Source organism: Protomyctophum parallelum (genome assembly GCF_964188405.1).
Source record: "Protomyctophum parallelum genome assembly, chromosome: 5".
In the NCBI taxonomy this organism is placed as follows: Eukaryota; Metazoa; Chordata; class Actinopteri; order Myctophiformes; family Myctophidae; genus Protomyctophum; species Protomyctophum parallelum.
Window position 1 is genome coordinate 49,775,320 of NC_139702.1, and position 16,143 is coordinate 49,791,462.

At 46.5% G+C, this 16,143-nt stretch overlaps 1 protein-coding gene across 1 annotated transcript in view; it reads right to left on the minus strand.

The window, feature by feature from the left end:
- znf827 (zinc finger protein 827) overlaps window positions 1-16,143 on the minus strand; it is a 124,720-nt gene that overhangs the window by 55,675 nt on the left and 52,902 nt on the right. Inside the window, exon 5 of the mRNA XM_083764281.1 lies at window positions 10,518-10,781. Coding sequence (XP_083620407.1) covers window positions 10,518-10,781 — 264 coding nt within the window. The remainder of the gene's footprint in view (window positions 1-10,517; window positions 10,782-16,143) is intronic.

The following is a 16,143-nucleotide window of genomic DNA, read 5'->3' on the forward strand; positions in this document are numbered from 1 at the left end:
CACCCCCTGTCTCTCTCTCTCTCACTTTATACAGGCCTGACCCATTTAACACATCGTGTGCCCACACAACACCCAGGGTGCCCACGTTATACATTCATTGTTTTGACATATCCCCCCCCCCCTCCAAAAACACTACCACTGGTAGCTGCTAGCTAGCAGCCAGTGGGCTGGGGACACAGGCAACCAACAGACCACTAAGACCAGAGGTAGCTAGCAGCCAGTGGGCTGGGGACACAGGCTACCAACAGACCACTAAGACCAGAGGTAGCTAGCAGCCAGTGGGCTGGGGACACAGGCAACCAACAGACCACTAAGACCAGAGGTAGCTAGCAGCCAGTGGGCTGGGGACACAGGCTACCAACAGACCACTAAGACCAGAGGTAGCTAGCAGCCAGTGGGCTGGGGACACATAGGCAACCAACAGACCAGTGGTACTGTAGCTAGCAGCTAGTGGGCTGGGGACACAGGCAACCAACAGACCAGTGATAGCTAGCAGCCAGTGGGCTGGGGACACAGGCAACCAACAGACCAGTGGTACTGTAGCTAGCAGCTAGTGGGCTGGGGACACAGGCAACCAACAGACCAGAGGTAGCTAGCAGCCAGTGGGCTGGGGACACAGGCAACCAACAGACCAGTGGTAGCTAGCAGCTATAGTGGGCTGGGGACACAGGCAACCAACAGACCACTAATCCCTCCATCAGGTGGCCAGAGTTGGCTAGGAGTGGCCTGGGAGGATGGAACTAGAGCAGGGGCAGAGGGGAGGAGGAAGAGTGTGATGGGGAGGTGGGCGGAGGGGGCAGGGTAGCGCCGCGAGGGCCAGGGTCAATCAAGGGACATGCAGTTTATGTCTGTCTCTCTGTCCGTCTGTCTCACGAGGCCCACCCTAGTCACGGGTTCACCGCGCGCACACACACACACACACACACACACACACGGTGTTGCGGACATGTCACACGCACAGTCGCACACACCACAGACATAAACGCGATCACCACCACAGGCATACACAAACAGTGTCACTGTGCGTACAGTCAGTACCCCTCATAACTAGGTTAAACAGGCTCCTGTCATTAATCACAGACAAACATCAAAGGAGATGGAGAACGGAACACTAACACCAACACACAACCGGCCATCGGACACATCAAATAATACACAATTACACATCCACCCGCTGCAGCCCACACACACACAAACAGCTAGGGCTTTTTGGATGGGGGCATGACCATAATGTACTGAAGCCATAAAAACAGCACTCAATCGTGCCACAATCTAGCTTTGGTGTGTTTTGTGTGTGTGCTGTGTTCACACATTATGTGCCTTCGCTTCTCGTGCAGCAGCTATAAAAGGGTGTTTTATACATGATCTACAAGTCACAATGTAATGCGTCGTAGACTCGGAGCGAGAATGAGAAACACAGAGAGAGAGAGAGAGAGAGAGAGAGAGAGAAAAGGGTGGGGAGTGGCTACCTCAAATCCTGCTTCGGCTCATTTAGAGGCGTTTCATAGCAAAGCGTTAAATGGCGCTGCTTGGACAGCTGGCGTGACTGTTTGCACACATAGCCGCTTCTGTACGGCATGCTCAGACCACAGCTCTCTCTGCAGGTGCAGCATTGCTGCTGCTGTAAATGCACAATGCACACTTTGACTGGCCCGGGCACTGCACTGCTCAGCCCAGAGTGACCGTTTCTGTCTGTTTCTTAACACTCAACTTTGACCCCCATGTGTCTCCTCCAATCAGCACAGGCACAACGGGGTAAAACTGTCTGGTTCTGGTGTGTGTGTGTGTGTGTGGTGTGTGTGTGTGTGTGTGTGTGTGTGTGTGTGTGTGTGTGTGCGCAGTATATGTGTACAGTCAAGTAAGGGTGTGTATGGACACTGGTTATGACACATAGCAACCATAACTGGAAAATAGGATAAGAAGAACAAAGGGGGAAAAAAGAATAAGGCATCATTACTGATTCAGAGCATGTGAAGCATCTTAACAGACAGTGCTTTGATGCATCGACAGGCAGAATGAAAGAGATGGAGACTGACACACAACGGAGGGATAGAAGAAGCAGGGAAATGAGGAAAGGAGGGAGAGACGGAGAGCAGGGAAAGAGGGTTAGACGGGGAGGAGGGAGAGAGGTATCAGGAGAGGAGAGGAGAATAGAAAGGGGAAACGGAGAGAGAAAGATTGGAGAAGAAGAGCGCCAGGCGAGGAACACCCGAGGGGAAGAGGAGTGAGAGAGAGGAAAAGAATAAAGGGAAGGGAAGATGAGGCAGACGAGGAGGGTATGGGGGGGGGGGGAGCATGAGGAAGAGATGACAACCTCTCCGCCCCTCTCTCTCCCCCTCCCTGTTACATCCTTATTCTCTCTCTCTCTCTCTCTCTCTCTCTCTCTCTCTCTCTGACCTGCTCAGACAGCGGGGTGAAGAGTTCAGGCACTTCAAAGACTGCAGTGTGGAGACGGAACCACAGCAGCCTAGCCCGGAGAGGACTCCACACTCACACGCACGCGCACACACACACACACAGCTGCTAGCTAGCTGCTATTGCTGCTAGCTACTACGTACTAGCGTTGATCCTAGAACAGCCAGCTTTAAATAGCCCAGCCTCCTGACAGTATAGCCTGGAAGCACCCTCACGTCTGACTGTACTGTACAGCGACGGTGGAACAAGACTTCCCCATAACAACGGCCCCCGGAACAGCCCTTATAAAGCTCTCTCAAAATCAGCTTGTGTGAGTCTCTCTCTCTGTGTGTGTGTGTGTGTGTGTGTGTGTGTGTGTGTGTGTGTGTGTGTGTGTGTGTGTGTGTGTGTGTGTGTGTGTGTGTGTGTGTGTGTGTGCGCGCGCGCGCGTGCGCACTGCGCTTAAATCCAGCCACCCAGGAAGTGAACGCAGAGACCTAGACTTGCGCTGTGATGGAGGGAGGGAGGGAGGGAGAGGCCGGCGAGAGTGGGGAAGAAAACACAAGAGATTAGATAAAGACATAGAGAATGAGAGAGAGAGCGAGAGAGGGGGGGGGGGGGGGGAGAAAAGGAGATAGAAGAGAGAACGAAAGTCATCGTGTACTGTACTTGACTTAACTGAGACATGGAGAGTGTGAGAGAGATGGAGTTGGGGAAAGGGAGAGAGAGAGAGAGAGAGGTGGAGGGAGAGAGAGAGAGAGAGAGAGAGGTGGAGGGAGCACGGAGGGAGGGCGGTGGTAAGGGAGGTCATGGAGCGGGCACACAGAGGGGGCATGGTGAGGGCACCAGTCAGAGCTGTGGAGCTTTAGATAAAGTGATTGAGGCGTCGTGCCAGAGAGCCGTCTGCCTCGAGCAGCCTCACATACGTGTTCCATTCTGGGAATTTTCCCTTGAACGCTCATGTCTGGTGAGGTTATGGATAAATTATCAGCTTCAGACGCACCAAATGGTTTTGCTCTTTGGATGCGTTTGTTGTGTGTGTGTGTGTGGGTGCATAAACGTGTATTTGTTTCGGGAACATGAGCAATCGTGAAGGCACGTGTGAATCATTTCACCCAAAGGACTCGTCTCGGCACCCACTATCCCCTTTTTCTTCCATACGGTATTTCCCTTCAATCACAGGCTCTCTAAGTAATTAGCCAGGGTGACAACCACTGACTGCACAAATGACATGACTGTTAAGTGTATGTGTGTGTGCGCACGTGCATGCGTGTGCCTGTGCATGCTATGAGGCTGGGGGTATGTAATGAGTAAGTGTAACCAGTCCAAAGTGTGAGATCACACCCACAGTACAGTGAGGCTGGCATGGCAGCAGAGCTGTACAATTAAATGTGTATTTCTACTGTCCAGTTAATAATCGTCAAGATATCAGGGCCTCGGAAATTAACCAACGATTTTGTTTCACTAGTTAAAGACAAAGTCAACTAATTCAATTGACTTTTTAATTATAGTTCCAGAGTCATTGAGGCCAACAAGTGTCCAGTAAAATAACTGGGATAATAGGTTCAGCCATAATGGTGGGAATGGTGAGAACCTTGTATATTAAAGCCCTTTCTCATCTGCACTTATTTTATGTCTTTTTAATAGTGTTACCTTTTGTTGTGAATGTTTGAACTGTGTGCATAATTAAAACTATAACTAAATAAAACTAAAGCCATAATGGTGCAGGTCCAGTGCAGTGCAGCATGTTCTATCTTACCTATAGAGAGGCTTAGATGAGTGTCGAGTGGGTAGGTGGAAGGCATGGCTGTCACGAACACTCTGGCCAGCCTGGTGTAGCCGACACGCACGCATGCACACGCACAGTCGCACACACACACACACAAACACACACACACATCCCAACACCCACCCTACCTCACGTTACTTACTGTATTACACACTCTCCCACCGCTAGCCGTCTCTGTGTGGTGCCATGTACCTCCCTGGCCCTACAACACCAATGCCCATCTGGCCCGGGTCTGCTAGTGCTCAACTAGCTGCCGGCACCGGGGACTCTTTAGCTGGGCATAATTAGCCCCCAGACGCCAGGCAGCCTGGCTTTAAACAACACAGATGTGGGGGAGGTACTGCGACTACTGGTGGAAACGCGGCCACTCGCCACCAGCACACACACCAGGTCATACGCGGGTATGGGAGGGAGGGAGGGAGAGAGGGGGAGAGAAAGAAAGATGAAGGGATAGAAGAGGGAAAGAAGAGGAGCAGAAAGAGTAGCTGGAGAGGAGATGGGAGGTCGAGGAGTGAGAGACAGAAAGGAGAAGGAGTGGGGGGGCGGGGGGAGTGGGGTGGAAGGAGAAGTGACCTAGTTAGAGAGATGATGCAAGTCGTGTTACAGCACAACAGACCATAATGATGACAACCCAGTACCGCTGCTGCTGACTGGCCAATGAATGGTGGGGGGAATTCAATTAAGGCTCCCATGTCTTATTGGCTATGCTGGTTAGGAGAGGAATGAGGAGACAGGCATTTACATTCACAGTCAAACAGCCGCGGTGGCTAATCTGTACGCAATCCCATTTCCTCATTTGCGTCCTCCTGACTGCGTTACACTGCACTGGAGTGGAGCTTTGTCAGCACGGGCGGGGGTATACGGGGCTCAGGGAAGGGTTACAGTTGAGACGGTCTTGAACCAAGACCTTGTGGCCGTCGAAACGCGGCGTGCGTGACCGCATGACAGCACTGACCTTCCTCGTAGCTACACCCCCCACCTCCCTCTCTCTCGCTTTCCCTTTCTCCTTCTCTAAAAAAATAACACCCCACTCTCTCTCCTCCTGCCCTCCTCCCCTCCCCTCCCGAGGTCATGTGAGGGTCTAGTCTCGGTGTCAGAGCTGTCACTCCAGACGGCCCTTCTCCATCCTACAAGCCGCCCCCGCTGTTGCCATGGCGATGGACGGCACTGCGCTCCGAGGGCTGTGAGGGGGCAGAGAGACACAGAGAGAGAGAGAGAGAGAGAGAGAGAGAGAGAAGAGAAAGGTAACGAGGGAAAGAGGGAGCCAGTGGAATGAGATGGAGAGGAGACGAGCGCTGCGGCATCTTGTGCCTAACCCAGGTCAGAGGAGACGAGAGGAGAGCAGGATAAACGCTGAAGATAGCCACGCTGCTTAAGGACAGAAACAGGAGGATAGAACGGATAATGTTAGAACTGCAGGAAGTTCAGAGAGAGAGAGAGAGAGAGAGATGGAGAGAGCAAGGGAGAGAGAGAGAGGGAGAGAGAGAGAGAGAGAGAGAGAGAGAGAGAGAGAGAGAGACGGACGGAGGGAGGGGAAGGAAAGAGAGATAGAGGGTGATGAAACAAAGAACAAAGGCAGGAGCAGCACATTGGAGGAATCACTAGGATGCATGTGTGTGCGTGCACACATACACACACCCCCAATATCTAATTTTCCCTTTCTCTGTTGCTTACAAGCACCAAATCTAATCTCGCTCTCACACACACAAGCAGCCAGCCACAGACACACAAATATGCCCATGCACGCGAGTCAGACATAAACCCACACAGGTCCGCATGTATCACACACGCGCACGCAGACATGCATGCATGCACGCACACACACACACACACACGCACGCACGCACATGCACGCACGCACACACACACACACACACACACACACACACACACACGCACGCACGCACATGCACGCACGCACACACACACACACACACACACACACACACACACACACACACACACACACACACACACACACACACACAGGGGGAACGTGACCTGGGGGCAGGCAGCAGAGCAGCACACGTGTAGTACCGCAGCGCTCACAGCCAGCATGACTCACTCCAACACCAGCCTTACAGCCAGAACAATGGCAGCTGGTGTGTGATGTGTGTGTCCATCTCACACACACACACACACACGCACGCACGCATGCAAGCACGCACTATACAGTGTATCATCTCCGATACACACACACACATCACAGATACGTGATTTGAACCCATGCAAAGTGCCTTCCCCCTTACACTCTCGTCACACGTTTGCCGATACAGGATGAGGGTCTGGGGGAGGAAGGCCCAAGTCTCTGTATACTGGTGTTTTGAACACACACATGGACACTGCCTACACACTCCTACTGCTTTATTAACCTGTGAACAAAGTGTTCTGTGTTTTTGGCCCATTCAAATATAAAGCCACACACAATGACCTGTGTATGTGTGCAGTGCACATTGTGCACATGATGCCATGATGCGCTAGTGTGCTTTAGTTTGAATTTTCACAAATGGGGAGGGGGGGGGGATGCAACACATGACTGGGGTGAGCCAAATATGTGGCCTATAGATCTAATTTAACATAATGAGAACAATATTTATTTGATTGCATTATAGAACAAAGTAGTCTCATGCAATATGTTCCCGTCACATCTGAAATACAAATGTATAACTTGACATTTCTTTGTGCAGAACAATGACTCGTATAATGACCACACATCATTCTGTACCCCATATATCCAGCCATATAGAGTAAAAACAATGCTTTTCCCCCCCTGATGATCATGTAGTGGCTATTTCTATTTGTACAATCTGATACATACTTGAGCAAATTATTGCACTTGATAGGGTGAGGGACCCACTTCAGCAGCCCACACTGGACAAACACCTCCAACAAACGCACTCGAACGAGACACGGCACTTGATCGTGTTTTGGGTGGGACTAAAAATAAGCAGCTAAACTTTCATTAGCAGCGACACGAGGTGAAGAGTAATTGGGACCCAAAAAAAACGGAACAAAAACAGAGCACAATTGGCGTTACAGCGGTACAAAGGCAGATGCAGCGTGGTGGAACATGTGTGAAAAAAACACATAATTGCAGTTTCCACGTAATCGTCAAATACTTGCACACCTGAAATATTTACTGTAGTTTTATTTAATAACACTGGGAAAGGTCAATGTGCTGCTGTTTGTCGAAACACTTAAGCTGACTGTGATCACAATAATATCCAACAGAATGATCATCATCATCATTTTAGCCATATACGCTGCGAAAACAAAAGGGCCTGCTGAGACTTTAATTCATCCATTTGGTTATATTAACACAACACTCAAGAGGTAAATTAACACTTTAAAGTGTACAACCACTGACCAAACAGACTGAGTGAATAGACCGTCTCTACATATTATGTAGAGACGGTCTATTCACTCAGTCTGTTTGGAGCTTAAGTCATCAAGACCCTCTTTGACTTCACATACATGTTATTGTTTATCCACTACATACTAGCGAAAATAGCTGACCTACAAGCTCACAACGTATTGAATTCCGATGCACTGTGAACTTGTAGACCTTTTTTATTTTTGTAACTATTTCATGTGCCCAAAATAGTGACACCAGGGTTAATGTGGTTATGTGGCAGGGGGGGCTTCGAAAATAACACATGGCGATGTTTCCTCATCTGTGGAGACGAGGTGGGGAGGGCCGGGGCAGTGGGGGGGAGGTTTGGGATGAGGTTGTACAGTAGGTGCAATGTAGCGCATGGATACACCTTGATCGATGGCTTTGTTTTGGAGTGGGATTTCGCAGGAGAAACGAAGACTATCACAAGTCTATCACGAAGACTGCACAACATAAAAATAAGGCGAAGAATTGACCCTGAGCCTACCAGTGGCCCTCCTTCACCACAGCTTAGATAGAGAGAGGGAGAGAGAGACCAGAGAGAGAGAGATGAGATAGAGGGATGGATGGAGAGAAAATGAAGAGCTGAGAGGAGGGTGACCCGTGTATCGCCTCACTGGGGACACAAAATATTTTCCGGCCAAAAGATTGTGCCGCTGAGACCAGAGACAAAGCAAAGACCATTTCCACAAGATGAGCTTCTTCTGCAGACAGCCTCTGTTCACCTTTAACAACAACTACATTTATGGATTCTTCTTTGAGATGAGAGCCAGGGTTGCAAAACACAATCCTTTTATGGTGCTCCACAGCGTGACCTTTGACCCGCACCCTCTGAGCTCCTATTGGCTGATGTGAGACACCCGGAGAGCGTCCCCATTCAGCAGCACAACAAATAAAAGTGCATAAAGTGCCCGACCTGAGCCTAACACACGCACACGCACACACACACACACACACACACACACACACACGTACGTACGCATGCACGCACGCACGCGGCGAAAAACATTATGATTGATGAACATTTCACATTATTAAATTGTTGTCAACAATATCACGCTTAGCATTCTGCTGTGGAGTTTAGGTTTTGGGCTGTGTAAATGTTTTTATTTTTTAGAGGTGTATCACCATCAATACGGATTAAATTTAAAGCGCATTTCCAGATTTAGAGGGGATTACTAAGGCTGCTAGGAGGCAGAATGGTTGATGCCTGGGTCAGCCTGAGGTTTGTGGGGCTGATTTGAATATGTTGTTCTACCAGCCCTGTGTGCTTGGTGAAGTGGACAGCTGGAAAATGGAAATTCCATGGAAGTTCACTTCAAGGATCTGAATTTTGGAACCATTTCTGGACAATGGTTTATAAAGAATCCATCTAGAGCAGGTTAAAGTACCATGCTGAATTCAACATAAAGTACATCAGGCAGTGTCTATTCACAGTTTCGGCCCGATATCGTACATAAACATAGACCATTTTCCCATTCATGTCTTTATTTTTAGACATTTGCATTTTCACTTTAAATAGGGTAATTAGTCGCTCATTAAAACCCTGAACGGGGCCAAAAGTCCAGCCCGGTCCTGCTAAAGCCTGACATGGTTCTGCAATATAATCAGCCTGAGTCCGACACCAAATGAATGTAATCTCTCTCTGCCCAGTCTGCTGTGCCTCTCTCTGATGTGCGCAGCTCAACTCTATGATGTGCTCACTCACACTGATCCACGCAGACACAGAACATGTCCCAAACCCGGAGGTAAACTTGTGATGATAAACCAGGAGGTAAACTTGTGACGATAACGTGCTACCGAAAAAAGCTCATATTATTAATACCGTGTTCCTGACCTACTGTCCCTTACATTAACTGTTTATTTTGCGTTGAGGAGCGCTGTGTGTGCATCGCCAAGAAAACACATCTCCCCCCAAGTGAAGCCTGACATATACTTCGCCGTATGATGTCCTGAATATAGCTGATCTGCAAGCTCATAACATGTTGCGTCCGTGACACGTTGAGCTTGTATATTGGCTATTTTCAACATACGGAAACTTGCAGGCCGTTTTTAAGCCAAGGAGTGTTTTTCGCACAAAACGAATGCTTGGAATGGATTCAGAATCATGAAAAAACCCTAGTTTGACATGTCACAATTGTCACATGCGGCTTAAAGCATGATGGAATTTGGAAAATGTTGCCTTATATTGGTTGTCTATGGTGTGGTATACAGAAATGGCCGCTGTGTTTCCGGCAGAGCAGACCTCTCATTCGGAGGACCTTAACTACCAAATGAATAGAAAAAACACAAATAAAAAGTATGGCATGACATCACAGATCCTGGCTCCCCGTCTATTACCCATCACAAGCAAAGCTCATTTTTCATACCATACGGAAATGAATGAAAGCCAAAGGCTTCCTTCAAAATCAAACAAACCACAATATGCTTTGTAAAATGTTTGGCAGTAATGTAAAGTATACAGAGAGCTGTAGTCAATGGAATAAACACGTCACACTGCTGGCATGGTCCTTTAATTTAATGTAATGTATGACAGGCGAAGCCGACAACCATGATGAGCCTATCAATCGCGCATTCATTATTAAGATGCATGTCTGTGCATCTGTATGGTCAATCCCACCAGATCTTTCTACATGTGTCACATATACACTGTCATCCTCTCTGCTTTCCTAGGAGTGTACTACTAATCAATCTACTTTAATAAGAGCAACTACAATATAAGCAAAGATCACACAATGATTAATAAGTTCAGTAATAGCCAGTGATATACTTCAAATTCTTGTCAGCTTTTGTATGATTTGTATGTCTAGGTGTCAAACTCAATTCTCTCGAAATATATGGAACGGAAAAGATTTATTTCAAATGCTGGATAAGGTAATGAAACTCTTCATATGCGTGATGTACTGCACACAGTATAGGTCAACATACCGAATGTCCTACCTGACAGTTTTATCAGCAGCTCCGAGGCCACTTTGATATTGATGTCCTGGTCCAGCAGGCTGTTCTTGGCCCTGGGGCTTCCCTCCCGCGGTTTAAGGGGCACCTTCAGGCGCTCCGTGGGCCCATCCTGGCAGAAGGTAGCAGGGAAGCTTGGCTGTCCCGGGCCCTGGGACTGGGAGGCGGGCCTGGGGCTCAGGGCCTCCTCAGCCTGGGGCTCCTCCTTCAGGTGGAACGGAGACTTGAGAGCCTCTCTCTGGTTGGCCGCTGAAAAGAGAGATGGAGATGTGGTTAAAGGGATGAAGAGAACCATGTGCTGTAGGAGCCTTGCATGTGGCCTTTTGTTTTGTGTATTAGATTGCACAAAACACAAAGTGTGCCTGCAAATCATACATACACGGACTCCCGGCCAATCATGGTCACTCTATCGTTTGTAAAAAATAAATCAACACAATTGAGCGTAACTGTTGACCCTGAAAAAGCAAAAGCATGTGCGCACCATTCAGCCTTTAACTACAATGGAGAGCTGTACATATTTGGTGGCTTCAACTCTCGTCACTTCAATGATCTGTGGAAGTACAATCCAGAGATTCTATCCTGGAAGGAGGTTAAACCAAAGGGGAACGGCCCCTTAACGATGTATGATGGCTGCTGTTGCATTGTGGGAGATCGTATCATCCTCTTTGGAGGATTCAGTGATGACATGTTTATCTTAAACTTGAGTCCTAGTCTGAAGACATTATGCAAGCAAGCAGTTATTCAGTACGGTCTGGATCAGTCTGAACTCCCACTCCCCCAACATCAGGTGGGAACTGGAAGCCATGACAAAATAAAAACTAAGCTACAATAAGTTGACAATTTCATCAAAGGATAAAAAAACTGCATGTAAAGAACATGTTAGGGAGGGACTAGTGGAGAAGAGATCCAGTAGAACTAAAAGACAAGTCAGTTTGGTTGCACTTGGGTGGTTCCAAACAGAAAAGTCCTATCTGATTGACAGCCCATACATCCAAACAGAAAAGTCCTATCTGATTGACAGCCCATACATCCAGACAGAAAAGTCCTATCTGATTGACAGCCCATACATCCAAACAGAAAAGTCCTATCTGATTGACAGCCCATACATCCAAACAGAAATGTCCTATCTGATTGACAGCCCATACATCCAAACAGAAAAGTCCTATCTGATTGACAGCCCATACATCCAAACAGAAAAGTCCTATCTGATTGACAGCCCATACATCCAGACAGAAAAGTCCCATCTGATTGACAGCCCATACATCCAAACAGAAAAGTCCTATCTGATTGACAGCCCATACATCCAAACAGAAAAGTCCTATCTGATTGACAGCCCATACATCCAAACAGAAAAGTCCTATCTGATTGACAGCCCATACATCCAGACAGAAAAGTCCTATCTGATTGACAGCCCATACATCCAAAAAGAAAAGTCCTATCTGATTACAATGTATCCGTGTTGAGGACCCCCTCTAAAATGAGATGCGACATCTCAAGGGGCTTATCCTTTCAATAAAGGTATATATTATTGACAGCCCATACATCCAGACAGAAAAGTCCTATCTGATTGACAGCCCATACACCCAGACAGAAAAGTCCTGTCTGATCCTCTCAGATCCCCCTGACCTCTGGTGTCCTACAAGGATCAATCCTGGGCCCATTATTATTCTCCAGTTACATGCTCTCACTTGGCCATATTATACGAAAAATAAAATCAACTTTCATTGTTACGCAGATGATTCTCCGTTATACATCCCCCTCAAACCTGGCAGCACATATAATTTATATCCCAGATCCTCACTTGTCTGTTGGACATCAAGTGCTCGATGTCCCAGAACTTCCTCCAGCTAAATGATTCTAAATCTGAAATCCTCCTCTTTGGCCCTCCAAATTCCATCCCCGCTTGGCAACCTGTCCAATAACGTAAAAGTGTAGCTTGTAATCTAGGCGTGATGTTTGACTCCAGTCTATCATTTAATCAGCAAGTGAAGATGGTACAATCAACTCAGAAATATAGCAAAAATATAATCATATTCTGACCTTGAGAAGGTAATTAATGCTTTCATCACCTCACCTCACCTTCCCAATGGGAAGAAGTGTGCAAGATTAACCATGCAGATTAATATTTTATGATACAGATTATGTAGTTCTCAAAGTGGAGTCCTTGACTGTGCCAAAATAATGAATGAATATAGCATCAAAATCAATTTAACCACTATAAATCTCGTCTCAGTGCTGTGAGCTTGTAGATCTGCTATTTTCAAATGAATAATTCAAATCTTACAATAGAGATAATTATGACAAAAGTTTACACAAATCTTTTCTTCTAAGAAGATTAAAAATAATTAATAAACAATCAAGGATAAAATGCAATAATGTCCAGGACTTATTTCCACTGTGGTCCTCTTGTCGTGTTAAGTAATATGCCTTTGCCCTCCCCTAAAAGCTTGCACTCAGACTAATAATATTAGCTGGAGCATAAGACCATATTTCTGTGGTCATATTATGTCTTTGACCACAGAAATATGGTCTGGGCACTGTGCCTCTTAAAAATGATTTATTTGTAATGTTGTTGATCTCGGAGCTGAATTCAGGTCTACAGTTGCACGTGTTTGTTCATTAAAGCATCTGCTAAATGCCTAAAAAGGTAAATATTAAGACGTAGTACTGCTAGAGGGCTGGAATAGGGGAGGCTGAAGGGCAGGAGATAGAGGGGCCAGAAATGGGTCACGGCTAAGACGGGATGAAATTGGTTTGACATTTTGAGAACTCTGTCAACTCTGAAGACGCCGTGAAGAAGAACGTGGCTTAAATAATGTTTGGGTTTGTGTAATAACTGTTTAATTCAACACAGCAATAACAACGGCCCCGTGGAAACCATGGAACCGCTCTAGATCCTTTCAAGCTCAAAATCTCATGCAGTGTGTTTCTTAACCCTGCATGCAACACAGGGCGAGAGATGTTTTTGAGTTCAATAGACCAGCCAGGGGGAATTAGTATTGATCTTCCTTGTGCATCTGATTACAATACAAATCCTTAACAAATGGTAATTGACAAGAAAACAACGTGCGTTGTCCAACTTTGACCAAATTAGCTATTCTTTCCGAGCTATATTTGAGTGACTGATTGTCAAGAATTGTGAGCACTGGAGCTAGAGAACTACAATGGGTTTGTATCCCACAGGTCCAGCGAGACCCAACGCAAATGTTGCAGGTTTGGGATCATTTTATTTTACGGTGTGTAGGAGCAGGCACTCATCATCATCATCGTCGTGGAATGAGCGCAGGATCAAAAACTAATAACTAGTATTTATGCACAACATTATAAATTACATTAGCTTAATATAATACAGGTATGTCTAAAATGACTATTAATGTTTATGACAAGTCTAATTTAAAACATATCTCTGCTAGACCCATCCGATGAGCAGTGAATATGATATCACATCAGGATCTAACACAGAAAACACTGGATTTGAGGTCCCTGCTCACAGAGACATGTAAACAAGCAATTACAATTATGTAGATTCATTGCACTAAATATGTAAAGGGTGTGGAATTTACGCAGCTACATTGGGCTACAATGTTCCCAACCGAGACACGGTTATACACACATGAATGGCAAACTATGATAAAACAACACTGTGACACTGTGGAAAACCCAATGAAATTATGGACGCATACGACGTTCCAGGAGGGAATTTATCGTGCACGATAAAGCTTCAAACATGATTCTCTGTTTGAACGTCAATGATGATCCATCTTGGGGAAGAGTATGAGGGGCTCGTTGTGCTGGGCACACTCTGCAAATGTACACTACAGTATATTAACGCTGCCCTAAAAGAGTACCGGTCTGTGGTACCAAAGCAGCTGCTAGACTGCTGGTCGACCATTTAAAAAAAAAGGTGGCAAGGCCACTGCAGCACTTGTATAGAAAAGCAACTCCTACAGAAAGCGATTGACCACAAACTAACCCAAGATCAAATCACGGGAACTGCACGTTCCACTTCCACATGCTGGAGAATTGCAGGGGGACATGCTTTCAGTTCAGCTAAGCATGAGTATTGTCAAGAAATGAATGCTTCATAGTCTGTCTCCCGATGATAACCAAATATGAAAATATGGCATGTGCAAAAGGATGACAGCGCAGCCACCAAAGCATTGAAGGTGAAGCTGCAGGGTTTGACAGGAGATGGGAGCTACTTTCAAAGCAGTATCTGTGTGCAAGCCCAGCCGCAGTACTTGTCATGTGTAAAAAATACAATTGTTGGAGGACAGCAAATGCACAAATCTGGCACAGATCATGGCTCAGTCAGGACAATGTGCAGGATCCAATGCAAAAGAAAACAGAACAACAACAACAAGAAGAGGGACCAATTCAGAGTGAAATGAAGACATACTTGCTGGACCAAACAAAAGTTGACACTTCTATTTTGAAAGAAATCCCGGCGCTGATTGTGTTAACGTCAGCTATACCTTTGGCACAGATGTAGAAATAATAGATAGGTGCGTTCACAGACACCTACTTTGCTGTTTCAGCAAAGTAGGTGTGAGAGACCAGCCTTCCGTTTTAAATGAAGGCACACAGCATTGCTATGAATATAAATGTCTGCTCTACATACCGAATCATATGGCATTTGTGTGGGATGGGAGCGGACAGATATCAATAGAAAACAGTGTTGTCTCTCTGCGGGAATGGTCAGAAAGCATGCGTTAGCAGACGTGCAACATTTTAATCATTTCCAAGCGCTGCTTTCAAAGAGGCACTGGCACAATGTTGATAACACACTAGCCAAGGTTCACATGACGCCTGTACTTCACCAGTGGCGGGATTGGCGGGTGCAGCCGGGATCACTGTGTTTCCCCAGGCTTTCATTTTTGAGCGGAATGCAAATGAAAATAAAAGACCGGTACCGAGGTACCGAGGTACCGAGGCTACTTTTCATTCAATACATTCTTCAAATGCACGTGACAACAGACAGTGCTTTATATTTGAATTATGAATGTTTATTTAGACGTTTTGCTCTGTAAATGTAGCAGCCACGCAAAACAGTTGCTGAAGTTGCTGCATGTTCCAGGCCTAATACTGTACCACACATACAGCACATGCAAGCGACTGCATATGGACCAGGTAAGGGGGTAGGTTTCACATCGCTCTTATTAGTCCTACTGTAGGAAGCATGACAGAATCGCCATTGAACAGCACAGATGGCAGGACCTCATGACAGACTAGCTGTTTCCAGGTCTGAGGTCTGCAGGGCTTCCACCATCAGCTACACACCCCTTCCCCTCCTGTCTCCCATTTATCTTCTACACTTTATTCCCAACTAAAAGTCCTCTTTTGTTGCTGATCGGGTAGAAATTAATCTACATTCATAGACATGACCTATATGTCTATGAGGAAGGGTGGGTGGGTCGGTCTCGATCTCTCTCTCTCTCTTTTTGTCTGACACTTTATCAAGCCAGCTAACATTTAATAATTCCTGTGCTTCCATAGAAAATTATAACTATCTGACACATCTGCCCTGGTTGCAAATTATGGAGCTACAGTATCTGCCACGCTGAACGACGAGCCTGTGGGAGGGGAGGGGGTAGTTGATATGTCCCAAAAT